The sequence below is a fragment of the Sesamum indicum genome, linkage group LG2 (assembly GCF_000512975.1).
Source record: "Sesamum indicum cultivar Zhongzhi No. 13 linkage group LG2, S_indicum_v1.0, whole genome shotgun sequence".
NCBI classification, from domain to species: Eukaryota; Viridiplantae; Streptophyta; class Magnoliopsida; order Lamiales; family Pedaliaceae; genus Sesamum; species Sesamum indicum.
Window position 1 is genome coordinate 998,083 of NC_026146.1, and position 19,927 is coordinate 1,018,009.

Consider the following 19,927-nt stretch of genomic DNA (forward strand, 5'->3'; position numbering starts at 1 on the left):
TGTTTTAATAGGTAAAGGACAGTAGAGTCAAGCTCAAGAAGCATTTGCTATATTCTTTAGTTTTCTTCTTTTTTAAGTTCATGCGGAAGCAAAAACAACATGCCGTGATTTTGTTTATTTTGAAACAGAGAGAGATAACACCATAAGCAGACTATTTTTGGGAGATTGAAGTTTGTTCTGGTAGAGTGCAAGAACTAAGCAAAGATGAATTACGATAATTCTAACAACATGATGAGCGATGTGTTGTGGACCGTTTCAAGAACAGTTCAAAAACAAAAACAAATATAAATCGCAATAGTAGTTTATGAGTGAATAACGAAACTCCAGCATATATGTAAAAATGTGGGAATTGGCATCTCAGCATATCAATAAAGTAGAAGCAAAGCATGTAATCTTATTGCTACATTTAAAAATAAAGAGAAAAGGGAGTAGTTGGTGAAATGTGAACGAATGGAATGAAATGGGCATTTTTCTTTAAACTAAAGTGGTTCCTTTTCGTGAACATTTCTCGGCTTTGCATTTTCATGCCTATTGCCCAATATTCCTTCTCCAGTTGGCTCTCCAAAAGAACCATTCTCCAGAAATGCTACTGACGGCTCAAATTGTCTGCTTCTGTTAAGATCTTAACAGCAAAGATGAGCTAAAATCTCTTTATTCTCAGCTTTTTTGATGACCTAATTCTAACAATTATTGCCTAGAGCTCTAGATTTTGCACTCAAACTTTTAGGGGGAAATAGAATATATCTCTTTTCCAAGTGTCGTTTGGACTGAGGACCAGACATTCCTGCAAAGTAATATTACTGTGTTGTTTAACATTTTTTAGCCTTAAGTACTTACTGATCACTCCTCCTACCTTTCTTTATTCTCATTCCTTCAAGAATTCGAAATATTTTGGTTGCTTTGTCAGAATCTTGTTATTGATTATTTCTTTAGTAGCATAGCGAGTCATTGATTATATGACATAAATATGATTTCAAATCAATATTCAGGCAGCAGAAAACCCACAGGAAATGGGGGTGATAGTGAAGGGGTTGCTGCATGTAGGGTCAAACTCAGATGTCTGTATTTGAACAGAAAGTGCACGCTCCTTAGCAAAACAAAAGTTGAACTCAGCACAAAAACTTGGGATTTCAGAGCACTACCCTTAAAATGTTAAAATCCCCTCTACAACTAACTGAGTTGTCACATTCTCTGAGCCCCCCACCAATACTACACTTGTTAAATCCATTGACCATCCCTATCCACTACTTTTCCTCTCTAAAATTGGCACTTGTCTTTAGAATCCCACTTCTCCATAAGCCAACAAAATGATGTGGTATGGACACGTTTGCTTCATAGATAAGCACCTTATACAAGAGTAATTCTATGATAAATCGAGTGCAAATAAAAATCCAACGATGTTGGACGAATCAGAACGTTCAAGAGTTTCACTCCTATCATCATGGGAATGTCTTTAGTCTTAATACAACGATCGGTCCTTCCATTTTTGTAAATTAATCAAGACGACATTGGACGAATATGGCTGTCCAAGAATTTCACCCCTTATGTAGTGGGTGTGTCTGTAGTTTGAAAAGAAGGATGTTTCTTGACTTCTTCCACAGTTATGAACTGGCTAAGGGTCGAGAATTTCTACTCTTTTATGCAAATAGACAATTTTTTGCTGAATTGCATTTTCACAGAGCACAAGTATTGGTGATAAAAATATTGTATTAGCCTTAATTATACGACATCTGTATAGGCCACCATGATCACACTTCTTTCTTATTGATTTACAAAGCCCCATGCCTCAAAAACCAAGAACCTTTATCCCTCATGGGGCATTGTAGAAAACAAAAACAATTCCAGATGACCAACAATTGGCTGCACTTTCCAAGTTCCCAGCCTATAGAGCATCATTAACATTCTGATCCTGTACAACCAATAGTTCTTGTTCCTCTTCATCATCACTACTCCACTCATTTCCCATTTCTGGGCTTGTAAATGTAGAGGCTTTCACAGCTTCACTTTCCCAGTCTGTACAACACAGCACAAAATAAAGTACTGAGATAGCACAGGCAGCTTGAGCCGACAGCAGGCCTAGCCACAGCCCGCTGAAGCCAAAACCATACCGAAAGGCTAAGAGGACGGCTACAGGAGTTCCCACGAAGTAGAATGAGCCAAGATTGATATGGGCACCCACGACTGGCCTGGCAGCACCCCTTAGGATGCCGCAGCCAGTGGTCTGTGGACAGTTTCCGAGCTCACACAGGCCGATTATTGGCAAAACTGATGCAACAAGAGATTTGAGCATTTCATCTTTTGTGAAGAGCTCACCCCATTTCTCCCTAAATATCACTGTCCAAATTATGTTGACGAATCCAATTGCAAATGCACAGACCAATGCCACATTTGTAGCCAACTTGGCTTTGTATGGCTTCCCGGCTCCCAGCTCATTGCCTACCTGCAATGAGGAGTAATGCATGAATTCTATGATAAGGGAATAAACAAACAGGCGCATGATTTTCCAGCAACAGAACATGGTTGACAAAGGAACACAACATGACTAATATTGGAAGCATGGATGATTGCTTCAAAAGCATGATCATGTTTCTTAGGTGTAAAAGGAAAAATGAATGACAGATGGAGTTGCAAAATTTTTTAGTTAAGTACAAATGTAATGCATTACGAATGGATTTACAAAACGATCATGTAAGCAGGATGGATATTGCAACTTCATCCAACCTCATTTACCTGTGTGATCAGTAGAGTAAGATGATGTATTATGCAATTAAGTAACAGATCAAGAGTCTTGCAATTTGAAACATATCAGGTAAATAAAAAAAAAGGGCTCTTTTCGGCATACTGAAACTTTCAGTCTAGTCGTCAAGCAAAATCAAAGCAACAACTTCAAATAAAAGTTTCAAGTTCTAAAAGGTCCTTCATGGCTCTCTACTGGACTTCAACATAGATGGATCACAGGATCTCTGTTTAATTTGTTCAACTTGCCAACTTTATGCAAGTGCATATTTTCATATATTAACAGATACAATACTCAGAAAGATCAGTCTACCAACGAAAACTTACCCTAGCAGAGACGCAGCCAGCCAAGGCCATTGGAACAGTGTACATGAGGCTGGTTGTCTGAATCATTATCCCGGTGGCAGCCACCGCCAGCTTAGGATTAGGCAAGTATCCAGCCAGCACCGTCACAATCTCATACCACCACCACTCCAAACATATTCCAATACAACTAGGCACAGCCAACTTAAGAAGACGCCTGATCCTACGACACGTCCGACCAACCCCTCTGGTCCATCTCCACTTCCATCTCCCATATACACACACATATCCCATCATCAGCACCATCATATGCAGGTTTGTCAAAACAGAGGCCATTGCCACCCCACGAACCCCCGCCCCCATAACCATCACAAGAACATAATTCAGAGGTATATGGAATATCACAGACATTAAAGTGCACCAAAATTGGGGCTTGGTCACCCCTTGTGACCTCAAATAAACTCTCAAGGGCTGTAACAGAGTGTTTGTCAAAAGGTCAGGCAGAGAATAGATACAATATGTTGCAGCCATGGAGGTGATATCCTTATCTTGGCCCATGAAAAGCATGATTGACTCAAGATTGATCCAAAGAATACCAATGGGGATGATAGCCAGCAGAAGTATGAAGATCATGAGGTGGAGAGATAGTGATAGAAGGTCCCAGTTTTTCCTCCCATAAGCTTGGCTGCAGACTGGCTCAAGGCCAGAAGCAAGGCCTACTAACACAGAATAGCCAGTGATATTTGTGAAGCCAATGGAGAGCGCACCACCGGCCAACTCTAGGCTCCCAAGCCTGGCCAAGAACAAGACTGAAACCACAGCTCTAACATACACCAGAAAGTTCATTGCCGTTATAGGGAGTGCCATTGACCATAGTCCCTTCAACTCCTCTACCACCTTAATTTTCACAAACATTCAAAGGAAATGAGAACATGAAATAAGTGAATATGCATGGAGACATCCATATACAGATTAGTATGCTATCATCCAGACAGAAAGGAATTACCTGGGATGAGGAAGGAAATTTGTGAGAGTAGAAGTCTGGACCTTTTTCAGCCATGTATGCGAGCTTGGAGAGAGAGGTTTCCAGCACGTTCTTGCAATGGCCTTTGGTAAACAGAAAACAAGACCAATATATAGAACTGGAAGCTCGTTTGCAATACAAAAAACTACAAACCGAAAGTAACACACGCACAAGAAGTCCTCAGAGATGAAGAAAAACAAAGTTCTTGGTTTTCAACAAGCTGTCCCTTCACAAATCAAGAAACATAAAAGAGAAGCAAGCAAGAGATTTCTTCTCAAGCCCACTTCTTATCTCTTCCTAAAATCAAGATTCTTGAACTCAATGATGAAAGTAGAGCAGCTTGACATCGTAGTAGCAGTATTATGTTTCAGGATGTATATATATATACACACACACACGTTGTAATAAGCCGGGCGGTTGGTGTCTGTGTGCATAAATTCTTCATCATAGTAGTAGCATTATTTGGTTTGTGTAGTGCAGCCTAGAAATGGTACCCGCTCATCCAAAAACAAGAAACCTTGGCAACGTAAAGGCCAAAAAAGTGTACGACTTTTGGTAATGGCGGCGACTGTGACATGGGCTTTTGTGGGGCTCTGAAACTGAAGCAGAATGAAAGGACACATGAGCGAAATTAATAAATAAAGCAAGCATGAAAATTTGTTGAGACAAAGCAGTAGTGATGGGAAAGCGATGGTAAGAGCGCGACTGTGTGTTTTGTGTGTGTAAAGATTTTGAGTCCAGATTTTATCGATCGATTTCCATCTAATATCAACTAATTTAATTTATTTTTCATGCTGCAATAGCTCACTTGATTTAAATTATATGCCAATCATTTGCACCATATTTAGCTTGAGTTTGATTGAATTCTATCATCAACATCTAATTTCACCTCGCATGATATGATTGGCATGTCATGTTTCACAATTTTTTTCTTTATTAGATGAGAATCAAAGTTTGTTTTTCCAATTTATATAGTACGAAAAATGATCAAAAAATACTTTGTAAAAGAATAATTAGTAAATTAGTTCCCTATATTTTGAAAAATAAAGCAAGAAAATTCGTATCAACAGTTCAGACAATAATTTTTTTTTGCTTCAATTTTTAAAACACAGAAAATATTTTGCTAAAAAAAAAAATCTTTTTTAGTATTTTTTATCCTCTTTTTCAAAAATAAAATAAAATATCATCATTAAACCACTCGATTGTCCGTACGGCACAACTATTTTTTGGGCATAGAGAATGAGTATAGTTAGGTGTTGGATAGAACATATATATTATTGGGGTGCATCTAATTATGATAGCTAGAAATGATTGTTATCAAATTGGTTGATGAATGGGACAATTCCATTCTAAAGAAATAAAGGAAGTTCAATCATATGTCCCATAATGCAAAAATATTGAATCACAAAAAGCTGTTTTTTTTTTTGGTTGAGAGGAAGAATCGCATCTTTAACTTCTTTATGAAAATCATTTGCCTTTAATTGCTTTTTTTCCCCTTTACTTCATAAAATTTTTTTGTGTCGCATTCGTATGAAAGAATTTGAATTCCAAAAACAAAGATTTTTTAAATGATTCTATATTAAATAAATTTAAAATTTATTACAATGTTCAAAATATAATTTACGACGAAAGTTTAAGAATTTCAAATTCGTTGTAATATTCTTACATCAAAATTTGTCAATTCAACACAATCTTTGTTAAAGATAATTAAACCCCTCTTTCCTGAAGTTGTTACATGTCTGCAGGTTGAAAAATTATATATAGTGTTCTTAAAATTTGCTTTCGTCTAACAAATAAGTTCATATGTTAGTTAAAATTAATTGAATTTAAATATTAACAAAAATAAATAAATAAAAAATGATATTTATCTTTAATTGACTTATCACTAATTTATTGCAAGTCAAATTATTTTTTTCTGTCTAAACTACCCTCACATTGAAAACATACCTCCTCAAATGCATTAACGTATGATAAGGGTAATCTAATCATAAAAAGATTTATTTGATCTACAATAAATTAATAATAAATCAATAAAGGATAACTATAAATTTTTATTCAATTTATTTTTTTATTTATATCAGCAAATTCACTAAATTTTGACTAATAGAGAAACTTAATTGTTAGACGAAAGTTTTTATCAGTATGCTAGATGTCTTTCTTTAAATTATAAAAAACCTATATATTTATACTATATAAAAAAAGGTCATTTTCTCTCACAAATGACGTTCATGACACTGCAACACTAATTTTATCATTATATTAATAATATCTCTAAGTTGATTTTTTTTTGTTGCTTTCTTTCTTTTTTTTGTAATTGGATTATATATATTTTTTTTATTCATAATATTTTTTAAAATATAAAATATTATTTATTATATGCATGTAGGGACGATGTACAATGGTGAAAAGTAATTAAATAAATTGTCAAAGAAGGAAAGTGTAATTATTCCTATAAATTATCTGGCCATTTTAGGGCCTAGTTGTTTCAATGGTTATTATGGGTCGTAGAATCGGGCTTTGTCTAAATTGGGCTAAGTTTTTGATGAAGTAATCAACCAGCCAAACTTGAAACTTGGGCTTAGATGGTTTCCTTTTGACATAACCGGATTGAGTGCGGGTCATGTACAGAACCAACGAAATCGGGTTCGGGTTGGCGATCGGGTCGAGCGTCATCATCAAGAAGAAGGATCTGCACTTTGCAGAGAGCAGGAGGTCCGGCTCTCCTGCCAGTAAGTTTTATTTGATGTGCGTTCTTTCATTTTCTGACCCTTGTTTGTGGAACTTGAGGTTAGTTCTTTGTAAAGTTTGAATCTTGACTCCTCAGATTGAAGCTATTTAGGGCTTTGTGCCTTTTCTGTTATAACTAGTTATTACCAGTAGGTCCAGGGCTTGCTGAGTTGCTGGTATGGTTTGTGAAGATTGAAGAAGTATCTTCACTTTGTTGAGCAATAGAGATCATTACACTACACCCCAGGACCTACGGCAATTTACACAAATCACCCATGCATTTTGTAAAATTACACATGCACCACCAGAAACGTCTACGTTATTACACAAACTTTCCCAGTCTTTTGGCGGCCGAGGGTGGTTCTATAAATACGCAAAGAACATGGGTGATTTATGTAGATAGATCATATAAATGTAATTATCCCTGAGCAATATATAGGTTTTTGCAAAGGCATTTTTCTGGCAGAAACTAGAGTGGTTTTAAACAGAAGTTATCTGTTGAGCCTTGCTTGCGTTGCTACTCAGTACTACTTTTGTGGAATCACCCCTCTGTTTTCCTCAGGTCCTCCATCTCAGCTGGACTAGGGGAAAAACTAGGCCTGATTTTGTGCTTGTTAAGAGGGAAGAATTTAAGGAAGTAAGCGTTGGTAATGGATAAGTCAATCTTGTTGTTGGTTTGATGAATGCCAGTTTACTGCTTCATTCCAGGTTTATGAGCATTACAGCAATAGGTATCGCTATAAAACTTATGTTAGAGTAACACCTTTCATCTTTGATGTTAGAGTGAAATGACATTGTCGACTTTCTTCCCCGTATAGCAGATGCGTTTTGTTTATTGTGGGAGCTTGCATGTGTTTGAATTTCGCTACTTGCAGCTTGCATATACCGTATGCTGAGAGTTTCATGCTGGGCTGAGTATATGTTGAGTCACATGCTCATTTTTTGGTCCTGCGAATAATCATTAGGCATCTCTTATTTGATTTATGATGGATAAGAGTATTTTAGAACAATCATGCGCAACGTAGCATTCTCCGTTGGTTGCCTGGGATAGTTGCTAAATAAAATCTTAATTCATGAACTGAATTAACTGTATCAGTGTATCTTCTTTTACCTGCTTTTTCCGGTTGAGTTAAATTGATGTCAGACCTAAATTGTGGATTTCTTCATATTATTTCTAGAACTTGGATGAATGATATGTTACCGATCTCCCATTGTGAATGAGTATCTATAGCTTGTCATGTGGGGTGTCATTATCTGCAGAGTACTATTCAGTTCTTTCTCCTCAAATATTATGGCTCGTTCTCGCACTGCTGAGATATGGAAACTGAAAGACAATGATGAACTGCATCCTGAATTATGACAATTATCCGTCAAGACCATTTTAAGTGAGGGAAAGGTACTTGGATTGCGAATTTTCTGGTAGTTGTTGCAAATAATTTTTGTTAAACTGATTAGTTAATGCAGGTTCCCGCTTCAGCAAATTCACGTGTCAAGAACGCATCTGAATGCTATTCCGTGTCTTATTGGATTTTTTAGTTTGTTTGCCGACATTCGACACTATTCTCCTGCTACCTGGGCTCCCATACATGTAGCCAGCTGTGTGATAGTAACAATTTAATTATTCTTTTATCATTGGTTATCTATCTTGTCAATATTATAGCAAAATTTCCAAAGAGATCGGCCGAGGATCTCTCTGCGACTGTGTGCTTTGACACGTGTTCTCTTATGTTGGAAATACCAATGTTGAATATAAACTTCAAATCAACCTTCTTTTTGCAGTTAGTGTACTCAATGGCGGTGTTGGTGGAGAAATATCGAGAAAATGTAGCAGAATTTCAAGAATCAGCTGGTTTAATTATATAACACATAGAACACTGGCATCTCAAAAACTGAAACTGATCATATTACATGGCACTTACCTGTCTGAAATACAATCACCTTTCTCGTCGGATCCTTATCTGTATCTATGCTATAGCTGCTTTAGAACAATCCCATATAGAATCTTATACCTTTCACACTAACAATAACTTTTCTCGTCCCTGTTTGGATGATCAGAATGGACTCATATTCTCCAAAAGAAATCTCTTTAGAGAGAAGAAGCTTGGGACATAGTGTATTGCCTCAATGCTATTAGGCCCACTAGGTTGCTCCAAGTCAACTTCTTTAGCAGTTCCAGTTTTGCTGCAGTAATAGAGCATAAAGAAATCACCCCACAGAAGCAGAATGGTACCATCTGTGAAAATCTTGATAGCCTGAACTATTTCAAATGATGGGCCAGCAAGCTCCGGAATCTTTCTGATCACAATCTCTTTAGCCCATGATTTCTCCACTCCATATTCTTTCATCACCCAAATGTCAATATCAAACTCTGAACTGTTATCACATAAGCACAAGCAGTCACCTAAGACTGCTAAGCTCCCCAGAAGCTTCCTGCTTGGAAAAGGAGGAGGAAATGGCTGAAACATCTCAGTTTCAAGATTGAAACAAGAAATCAGCTCATAGCCCTCCAAATCTTCTATCAACCAGTGAAGATTGCCCCGGAAAGACAACCCGAGGAGACGACTGTTGTAAGAAAATGGCGCCTCCCCGACTGTCCTCCACGCCCCTGTTCCAAGAGTGTAAACTTGACACTCAGAGGAAGGAACCCTTCGGCAAGCACGGGTTCTTGGATCAAGCTCACGCTCGTGGAAAATTCGAACCACTTTGTATTCTCCACTCTTCGACGCCACACCAAATCCATGAGTGACGACACTGGGGTACCTAGCGATCCTTCGAGGCTTAGGAAGTTCGATATATTCACGTGTAAGAGGGTTGCATATATACAACGTTTCATGCTTATAATTGATGTCCCGCATGAAAAGAAAGCCGTTGGCCGAGCCGTCAACCACGATATTAGCATCAAAAAAGCTGCTCAGCTTGTTGACATTGAACTTCAGCATGGTATCATGGGGAAGATCATGGTGGTCATATGCATCTTCAAAATCAACCAGCTTGAAGTACTTCTTGAACATCTCGGAGTGGTGGACCACCAGGCCGGCCCTGCACCGGGAAAAATGCAAGGTGGCAAAATGAGGATCGTTGATCAGCTCGAGCCACGCCTTGCAAACACGTTTGCAGATGAAGATGGTCTTAGGAGGAAGTCTTGTGAGGATCTCAAGCATGATATGAGTGGGAAGATTCATCAAGAACAGCTGATGTTTCTCCATGCTTTCTTGAATAGAATTTGGCTGGTTTGTGGGTGATGTAGGAAAGCTACCCCATGTGGATGAATATATAGAAGAGTGTGGGTCATGTGCAGGCATTATGGAAAAAAGTAACCGGCCTGAAGTTTGCTGTGGCCTGCTGTTAACTTAGGTGGGAAGGCTTTTAGGTTGGGGTTGTTGCTTTATTGCAATAACTGATCTATCCATTAATAACCATTATATGAAATTCTTGCACGACACTCGTTAAATACGAGAAGATTGAGATTCCAAGGGACCTAGGACTCTTCAGACACATAGACATAGTTGAGTGTAATAAAAGGTTCATTGCGTTTACTCTAAGAACTGATAGCGGCTGATGGCGATGGGAAAAGAAGTTGGGATGTTGTACTTAGACGTGCTGTATTTAGCCTTTATTTGAACTATATTTTGTAAAATATTGATGAATTTAAATTAAAAGTTTTGTAAAATATTGATGGATTTAAATTCCCATTCCCAAAAAAGGGAGCAAGAATGTGCATTTTCATAATTTGAGGGATTAAAATGAAATTAAGTCTTGAACAATATTACTTGTGAGAATCTTAATGGTCACACGTAGAGATTAATTAAATAGAGATGTAATCAATGATCAAATAAAAAAATAGATAATAGTTTGTGATTAGTGATTAGTGATGTGCCCTTTTTCAGGAGTTATGACCAAACACTTGAATTTTAGTCAGCAATTCCCTTTTAATTAAGCAACAAAAAATGCAATTCTAACTTCTCCCAACTTTGCCAATTTCTTCACGGAATATCACTTTACCTTACATTCCTCAGTTTTCTTGAACTTTCCCAAATATTCATTTGTTTTCTTTTAAAAAATTATTATTCTTTTAAGTATATTAAAGAAAAAAAACGTAGTTGTATTTCGATAAGAGAGTTGTCGAAATCTATAAATAGTGCCCTTTTCTTTATTTAAAAAAAAAAGAAAAAGAAAGAAAGAAAATTCTATAAATTGTGGTCAGCAATCAGGAAACAGAGATAAGAAGAAAGAAAAAGAACTAAAATGAGATTTCCCCCACATATTGGGCGACTTGTCCATGTCTTAAAAAACAAAAGTTGTCATTCGTGACTTCATTTTTCATGTCATATAACCTGATATAACTCCTACACACCTCAAAAAGATTGACATAACCCATTTCATTCGTCACTTAGCTAGAAAAAAAATTACCATAATTTTTAGTGGTAGTGATTTATAATTTTTTTGTAGTGCTTATATTACGTATTGATCGAGTATATCATGTTTATCAGTATTAAAATAAATAATTCAAATTATTAATTACATAATAAGTATAATGATATATTTAATATAATTAATTTAATTGAATTAAATCTGGATCTGATAACAACTCCTATGTTATTTTTACATGAAATATTGGAATAATGGACGTCTAAATCTAAAAAGAGAAAAAAAGAATGGAGGTGGTGTAAGTAAAGTAAAAGGGACTCTCCAGAATAAAACAAGCGGCTGAAAGGGCCACTTTTTTTCAAAGGAAAAGTGAGGCTTTTCTTTTCATTTTAAAAAAGCAGCTGCTTTCACATGAAAAGTTTGGGCCCCAATGCCAACACTTTGCTGATTTCTTCATTCTTAAGCTATACTGTACTTGGTTTTTAATTAATTTCATCTTTATATTTAGGTGAATTCTAACATTATGAGCAAATTGTGCATGCAAACCCATAACTATGTAGTTTACATACTAAACAATGGTCAGAATCACAACGGGAAGACTTCAATTTTAAATTTTTTAATGTTTAAATCAGATGGATTGTAAGAATACTAGGATAGCGAAAATTGAATTTGTTGTATGAAGGGAGACTGTTTATAAATTTCTTTAACTATACGGTTTCACTTGTCAAATAATTACTGTAAATCCATATATATATTAGGATTTTGAATGTATCAGAATCGAATCCTAAAAGTTTTAAAATTGATTAAATGAATTCAAAACTTATTTGAAAATCGGAAATATACTGGATCACGATGCAACACTAGAGGCCTATTTTCTTTTTCCTTTCGTTTTTGGTAATATTCCTAAATAAAAGTTACATCGATACAACGTAAAACAGAGTTGAAGACGAGGCCCATATACGTGTAATATCCAGTACTGTTCAATTGTAGCTCCATCCAAACCTGATTTTGCTAGGAGACCCGTTGGGCCTAACCCTGATTTCTTGGGTTGGATCTTGATTGTTGATCCAACCCCCTCTCTCTCTCTGCGTGGGTGTGTGTCGCCTGATAGCCAGAAAATCAGAATGAACATACGTTCTCCGTTGCGAAACTCTTGAGTGAAAGAAAGGTTGGGTTATGAAGCATTGCGCCGATACAACCTGCGGTCTGCAGCGCCGCTATATCAACACTTGCAGTAGTCCTGTTCTTGATGGAGTGGTGGAACAGGTGAAAATCCTCCCACGCCATCAAAATGTCTCCATCTCTGAAGATTTTGATAGGGTAAACCACCTCGTAAGATTCCCCTGCGTAATCTGGGACTTTGCTGATCACGAATTCTTTCGTCCAAGATTTCTCCACCCCGTATTCCTTCATCAACCAGATCACGATTTCATCATCAGACGTGTTGTCGCACATACACAGACAATCCCCCAAAACCGTAAGCCCCCCAAGAAATCGGCTCCTTTCCGGGAGACTAGGAGCAGAAAAGGTACTAAAAACTTCTGTCTCAAGATCAAGACAAGATATCCGTGCAAAGCCCTCTAAATCTGCCACCAACCAGTGAAGATTTCCATTCAGAAAAGCCCCAGTGGAACGACAGTTGTACTCCAACTTCGGACCTGGAGCAATTCTCCTCCATGATCCTGTTCCAAGAGTGTAAACCCAACACTCGGACTTGGGAATTCCCAGCAATTTATGTGTGTCGGTGTCACGTCTACATTCATGGTAAATCCTGACAACCTTGTGTTGGCCGCTGGTTTTGCTGGCCCCAAATCCATAAGTGACTGTTGTGGGGTAGTACCAGATAGTTCCAGGAGTTGGAAGCTGGATATAATCACGAGTGATTGGATTGCAAACGTAAACAGTCTCAGGATGTCGGCCTAGTTTCCGGAAGCAAACCAAACCATCAGCAGAACCCTGTATTCCTAAACCAGGATGATCTTCATTAATGAATTCCCTGCAGCTGATTTTGGTGACTGGATTGTAGTGAAGGTCGTGGCGTTCAAGATCGAGTTCATCTTCAAATTCAAATATTTCGAAGTGCTCCGAATCCAGGTCCCTATGCCTTTGCCAGAGAATTAGTCCGGGGACTGATCTGGAAAGATGGGATCTTGCAAACTCGGGAGTGTCAAGCAGGTTCAGCCATGACTTGCAAACACACTTGCAACTTATAATGGTTCGAATGGGAAGTCTTGAGAGAATGTTGATGATGAGCTCTGCTGGTAGATTTGTGAAGAGTTCTTGGTTCATTGTGGGACTGATTAGAGGGTTTCTGGGTTGTGGTAATTGCTTTGTCTTATGACCTATATATAGACGTTCTTCAAATATGCTTGGTGGGAGATTTGACCCAATCTCGTTAGAAAAGTTTCTTGCACTAGTCTTTCTGACCAGGGAAGTCGGTGGTCCGGGATATCGACAAGAATTGAAGTTTGACGGTGTTTTTCTTGATTCTTTGGTCAAATAAAATAGGGAGTAATTGTACTTATCTTAGAGATTTAACCTTATATATGATGTTTATCTCTGTGCCTTTCTTGGACTGCTTTCACGCTTGAGGTGTAGATTTCTTCTTCTTCTGACTGATGAAATGTAAGAATTCTAGCTGATGACAAAGAAAGTTCTCCTATAAGGGAAAATGATATATTTCAAGAGAAAAATGAAGGGTTGATTCGGAAAGGAGCTTGCGATGATCCTGAGTATTGGATAAAATGAATATCTCGAGTTGGACAGATAATGGTTGGCCTGCATAGAAAATGTTAGACTTACAAAGTGGTTGCTAGTTAAAATTCTTTGATGCTTAAATTAATTTTAAGTTTGAGTTTAGTGGGGATTGCAGAGTGCAATCTAATAGTAATAAATGACATATCTTATGAAGTGTATCAATTGTACTACATTGTATAGAATTACGCCTAATTTGAATAACTATTATATGAGTTTGAGATTAATGGTTGATAATTCGGGTTATTAGATCAAATGGGTCGAGTACACCACTACCCGCTTGAAAAGAGAGGGGTTTTCAGAATTTTCTTATATATAAAGAGCAAATATGTCCCTTGATTATTTCATTGTATTTTCCCTATCAATTATACACCTATCATATTCTATTTGTTTTATATTTATATATTTGTATTCACACAACATAACCGGATGCCCTTTTTTTCCTTTTTCCCTTTTGGAAACTTATGCTATTAATAAAATAGGCCAAATTGCTTTTTTGATCCATAAAGAAGGGAAATTTGCATTTTTAATCCTATGATTTACATGTTGTTTTTTTGTCTCAGAACTGTTAAAAAGTTTGCAAGGATAGTCCCAAAAGCGCTTAAGACTAGTGGGACTAATTTTGCAAATTTCTTAAATGAAAAATACTTTTGAAACTAATTTTGAGAATTTCTTAAACAATTTTGGTACCCAAAAAAAAAAAAAGAAATCATAAATCATGAGACCACAAAAAAAGCAAATCCCTTTGTTTTTTTTTGTGGAACTGAAAAAGCAAGTTAGCCTAATAAAAGCCTCAAAGGGCTACTGATATGATTTTTAATGCCTTTATAATATTATTACTATATAAAACCATGAAACTGAATGCTTTCTTTATCTCTCTCTCTCTCTCTCTCTCTCTTTTTTTTTTTTTTTCTCGTTTTCCTCTTTTTCACTCTCCTCTTATTTGTTTAATTTTGTCATCCTCCCTTTCACTTTTCTTACTTGGGCTTTTATTTTTCTTCATCTCTTATTTTTTTTTTAAATGTTCAGCTATTTTATTTATGTATACTATAGTAATTAAAAAGTTCAGAAAATTAAGCAGGCGCATCTAAATGTGGAGGATGGTGCAATTATTACTAAACAAAAATTACATAAATACAATGACAATGTTAAACAGACACATTTGGTCTAAAAACAGACATGGTGTGAACCTCAAATCAGGCCCATATCCACCACAACAGATTTTGCCGGAGACATATTGGCCTGACCCTCTCCATCTCTCTCTCTCAGAATGAGCAGACGTTCTCCATTGCGAAGCTTCGGAGTGAAAGAAAGGTTGGGGTGTGAAGCATTGCCTCCTTATTGTATGTGGTGTGCAGTTTAGGTATATCAACGTTTGCAGTAGTTTTATTCTTGAGGGAGTGGTAGAACAGGTAAAAGTCCTGCCACGCCATCAAAATGTCTCCATCTTTGAAGATTTTGATAGGGTAAACCACCTCGTAAGATTCCCCTGCGTAATTTGGGACTTTGCTGATCACGAATTCTTTCGTCCAGGATTTCTCCACCCCGTATTCCTTCATCAACCAGATCACGATTTCATCATCAGATGTGTTGTCGCACATACACAGACAATCCCCCAATACTGTAAGGTCCCCAAGAAATCCTCTCCTTTCTGGGATATCAGGAGGAGGAGAAAGGGTGCTAAAAACTTCTGTCTCAAGATCAAGACAAGATATCCAATCAGAGCCCTCTAAATCTGTCACCAACCAGTGAAGATTTCCATTCAGAAAAGCCCCAGTGGAACGACAGTTGTACTCCAACTTCGGACCTGGAGCAATTCTCCTCCATGATCCTGTTCCAAGAGTGTAAACCCAACACTCGGACTTGGGAATTCCCAGCAATTTATGATTGTCGGGGTCACGTCTACATTCATGATAAATCCTGACAACCTTGTGTTGGCCACTGGTTTTGCTGGCCCCAAATCCATAAGTGACTATTGTGGGGTAGTGCCAGATAGTTCCAGGAGTTGGAAGCTGGATATAATCACGAGTGATTGGATTACAAACGTAAACAGTCTCAGGATGTTGGCCTATTTTCCGGAAGCAAACCAAACCATTAGCAGAACCCTGTATTCCTAAACCAGGATGTTCTTCATTAATGAATTCCCTGCTGCTAATTTCAGTGACTGGATTGTAGTGAAGCTCGTGGGCCTCAAGATCGAGTTCATCTTCAAATTCAAATATTTCCAAGTATTCCAAGTGTCTCCGGGATTCGTAGAGGATTAGTCCGGGGACTGATATGGAAAGATGGGATTTTGCGAATTCGGGAGTGTCAAGTAGGTTGAGCCATGACTTGCAAACACTCTTGCAACTTATGATGGTTCGAATGGGAAGTCTTGAGAGAATGTTGATGATCAGTTCTGATGGTAGATATGTAAAGAATTCTTGGCTCATTGTGTGATTGATTAGAGGCTTTCTGGGTTGTGGTAATTACTTTGTCTTATGGGCCTATATATAATGTTCTTCAGAATATACTTGGTGGGAGATTTGACACCAATCTCGTCAGAAAAGTATGGAGGCTCAGACTTGTCTCTGGTATTAATCTTAATAAAGACTTGCCCTAGTCTTTCTGACCAGGGACACGGTAGTCCAGAATATGGACAAGATAGGAAGTTTCGCCCTGCTTTCTTAATTCTTTGGTCAAAGAAAATAGGGAGTAATAGTATCTATCTGACTGATTTAACCTTATACGATGTTTGTCTCTGGTTTTTATTGGATTGGTTTCAAGCATGAGGTGTAGATTTCTTCTTCTTTTTGCTGAAATGTCCAAGAAAGTTCTCCCCTATGGGAAAAAGGATATATTTCAAAAGAAAATGAAGTTTTCTTGTCCTCAATTGCTTATTGCAGGGTCAATCTTTATAAAATGATTTAGAGGGTGTTTAGTGTTTGGTAAGGGTTAAATTAGAAATCTTTTCAATCTGTTTTGAACTTTATGCCTGTCTTTGGCGTACATAGCTTCATAGACAGCAAAACTCATTAAAATTGGTTTGTTGTCAAGTGATCTGATTGTTGGTTTAATTAGTAATCAATTATTGTTTTGTTGTTTATCTTAAGTATTAGTAAAGGTCCTGTTGGGAATTCTCGGATGAAGGATGTCAACCTTGCATCCAAAGCTGGCATTGGTTGATCGCAGACAAAACAGAAAAGCAGAGCTCCTTACGAAGACCCGCATTTGTGAAAACACGATTTCTCCTTTTATTAGTTTCACGTTTATTTTGTTAAATAGTTGGTTAATTGATTTTGGGTTCATTATTTTTATTGCTAGTCATTTTTTTCCCCTGTATTTAACAGAGAATATTGTATAGCAATCTTGATATGAGAAAATTAGCCAAATTCTACCTCTACAATGGCAGCTAAATCACATTCTCCACTGAGTTTGAGACCGATGGTTGATAATTCGGGTTATTAGATCAAATGAGTCGAGTACAACACTACCCGCTTGAAAAAAGAGGATTTTTCGGAATTTTCTTATATCTAAAGAGCAAATATGTCCCTAGATTATTTCATTGTATTTCCCCTATCAATTATACTCCTATCATATTCTATTTAATTTATATTTATATATTTGTATTCACGCAACATAACCGGATGCCCTTTTTTCCTTTTCCCTTTAGGAAACCTATGCTATTAATAAAATAGGCCAAATTGCTTTTTTCATACATAAAGAAGGGAAATTTGCATTTTTAATCCTATGATTCACATGTTTTTTGCCTCAGAACTATTAAAAAGTTTGCAAGGATAGTCCCAGAAGCGCTTAAGACTTGTGGGACTAATTTTGCAAATTTCTTAAATAAAAAATACTTTTGAAACTAATTTTGAGAATTTCTTAACAATTTTGGTACAAAAAAAAAAAAAAGAAATCATAAATCATGAGACCAAAAAAAAGCAAATCCCGTTTTTTATTTTTGTGGAACTGAAAAAGCAAGTTAGCCTAATAAAAGCCTCAAAGGGCTACTGATATGATTTTTAATGCCTTGATAATACTATTACTATTTAAAAACATGAAACTGAATGCTTTCATTATCTCTGTTTTTTATTTCATTTTCCTCTTTTTCACTCTCCTCTTATTTGTTTAATTTTGTCATCCTCCCTTTCAGTTTTCTTATTTGGGATTCTACTTTTGTTCATCTCTTACTAATTTTCAAATGTTCAATTATTTTATTTATATATACTCAATTATTAAAAAGTTCAGAAAATTAAGCAGGCACATCTGAGTGTGGGGGATGGTGCTGTTATTACTAAACAAAAATTACATAAATGCAATGACAATGTTAAACAGACAGATTTGGGTCTAAAAAGAGACATGGTGTGAACCTCAAATCAGGCCCATATCCACCACAACAGATTCTACCGGAGACCTATTGGGCCTGACCCTCTCCATCTCCATCTCTCAGAATGAGCAGACGTTCTCCATTGCGAAACTTTGGAGTGAAAGAAAGGTTGGGGTGTGAAGCATTGCCTCCTTACTGTATGTGGTCATTGTGGTGTGCAGTTTAGGTATATCAACGTTTGCAGTAGTTTTATTCTTGAGGGAGTGGTAGAACAGGTTAAACTCCTGCCACGCCATCAAAATGTCTCCATCTTTGAAGATTTTGATAGGGTAAACCACCTCGTAAGATTTCCCTGCGTAATTTGGGACTTTGCTGATCACGAATTCTTTCGTCCAAGATTTCTCCACCCCGTATTCCTTCATCAACCAGATCACGATTTCATCATCAGACGTGTTGTCGCACATACACAGACAATCCCCCAAAACCGTAAGCCCCCCAAGAAATCTGCTTCTTTCCGGAATAGCAGGAGGAGGAGAAAAGGTGCTAAAAACTTCTGTCTCAAGATCAAGACAAGATATCCAATCAGTGCCCTCTAAATCTGTCACCAACCAGTGAAGATTTCCATTCAGAAAAGCCCCAGTGGAACGACAGTTGTACTCCAACTTCGGACCTGGAGCAATTCTCCTCCATGATCCTGTTCCAAGAGTGTAAACCCAACACTCGGACTTGGGAATTCCCAGCAATTTATGTGTGTCGGGGTCACGTCTACATTCATGGTAAATCCTGACAACCTTGTGTTGGCCACTGGTTTTGCTGGCCCCAAATCCATAAGTGACTATTGTGGGGTAGTGCCAGATAGTTCCAGGAGTTGGAAGCTGGATATAATCACGAGTGATTGGATTGCAAACGTAAACAGTCTCAGGATGTTGGCCTATTTTCCGGAAGCAAACCAAACCATTAGCAGAACCCTGTATTCCTAAACCAGGATATTCTTCATTAATGAATTCCCTGCAGCTAATTTCAGTGACTGGATTGTAGTGAAGCTCGTGGGCCTCAAGATCGAGTTCATCTTCAAATTCAATTATTTCCATGTATGCCAAGAGTCTCCGGGATTCCAAGTGTCCCCGGGATTCGTAGAGGATTAGCCCGGGGACTGATATGGAAAGATGGGATTTTGCGAATTCGGGAGTGTCAAGTAGGTTGTGCCATGACTTGCAAACACACTTGCAACTTATGATGGTTCGAATGGGAAGTCTTGAGAGAATGTTGATGATGAGTTCCGATGGTAGATATGTAAAGAATTCTTGGTTCATTGTGGGATTGTATATATAATGTTCTTCAGAATATACTTGGTGGGAGATTTGACACCAATCTCGTCAGAAAAGTATGGAGGCTCAGACTTGTCTCTGGTATTAATCTTAATAAAGACTTGCGCTAGTCTTTCTGACCAGGGACACGGTAGTCCAGAATATGGACAAGATAGGAAGTTTCGCCCTGCTTTCTTAACTCTTTGGTCAAAGGAAATAGGGAGTAATAGTATCTATCTGAGAGATTTAACCTTATACGATGTTTGTCTGTGTGTTTTTCTTGGATTGATTTCAAGCATGAGGTGTAGATTTCTTCTCCTCTTTGCTGAAATGTCCAAGAAAGTTCTCCCCTATGGGAAAAAGGATATATTTCAAAAGAAAATGAAGTTTTCTTGTCCT

At 37.4% G+C, this 19,927-nt stretch overlaps 5 protein-coding genes across 5 annotated transcripts; all 5 read right to left on the minus strand.

Annotated features, from left to right (window-relative positions):
- Positions 1,498-4,673, minus strand: LOC105177657 (protein DETOXIFICATION 54). The gene is made up of 3 exons (XM_011100882.2): positions 4,046-4,673; positions 3,064-3,936; positions 1,498-2,440 (listed from the first exon to the last, which is right to left on the minus strand). The coding sequence occupies exons 1-3, from the start codon at positions 4,097-4,099 to the stop codon at positions 1,883-1,885; spliced, it is 1,485 nt and encodes a 494-aa protein (XP_011099184.1). The 5' UTR covers positions 4,100-4,673; the 3' UTR covers positions 1,498-1,882.
- Positions 8,638-10,357, minus strand: LOC105176265 (F-box protein At3g07870-like). Its single transcript, XM_011099010.2, has one exon. It carries the CDS (start codon positions 10,090-10,092, stop codon positions 8,842-8,844), a length of 1,251 nt encoding a protein of 416 aa, XP_011097312.1. The 5' UTR covers positions 10,093-10,357; the 3' UTR covers positions 8,638-8,841.
- LOC105176274 (F-box protein At3g07870-like) lies at positions 11,944-13,893 on the minus strand. Its single transcript, XM_011099021.2, has one exon. It carries the CDS (start codon positions 13,445-13,447, stop codon positions 12,278-12,280), a length of 1,170 nt encoding a protein of 389 aa, XP_011097323.1. The 5' UTR covers positions 13,448-13,893; the 3' UTR covers positions 11,944-12,277.
- On the minus strand, positions 15,001-16,453 carry LOC105176283 (F-box protein At3g07870-like). The gene has a single exon (XM_011099033.2). It carries the CDS (start codon positions 16,342-16,344, stop codon positions 15,178-15,180), a length of 1,167 nt encoding a protein of 388 aa, XP_011097335.1. The 5' UTR covers positions 16,345-16,453; the 3' UTR covers positions 15,001-15,177.
- LOC105176292 (F-box protein At3g07870-like) lies at positions 18,166-19,721 on the minus strand. Its single transcript, XM_011099045.2, has one exon. It carries the CDS (start codon positions 19,532-19,534, stop codon positions 18,341-18,343), a length of 1,194 nt encoding a protein of 397 aa, XP_011097347.1. The 5' UTR covers positions 19,535-19,721; the 3' UTR covers positions 18,166-18,340.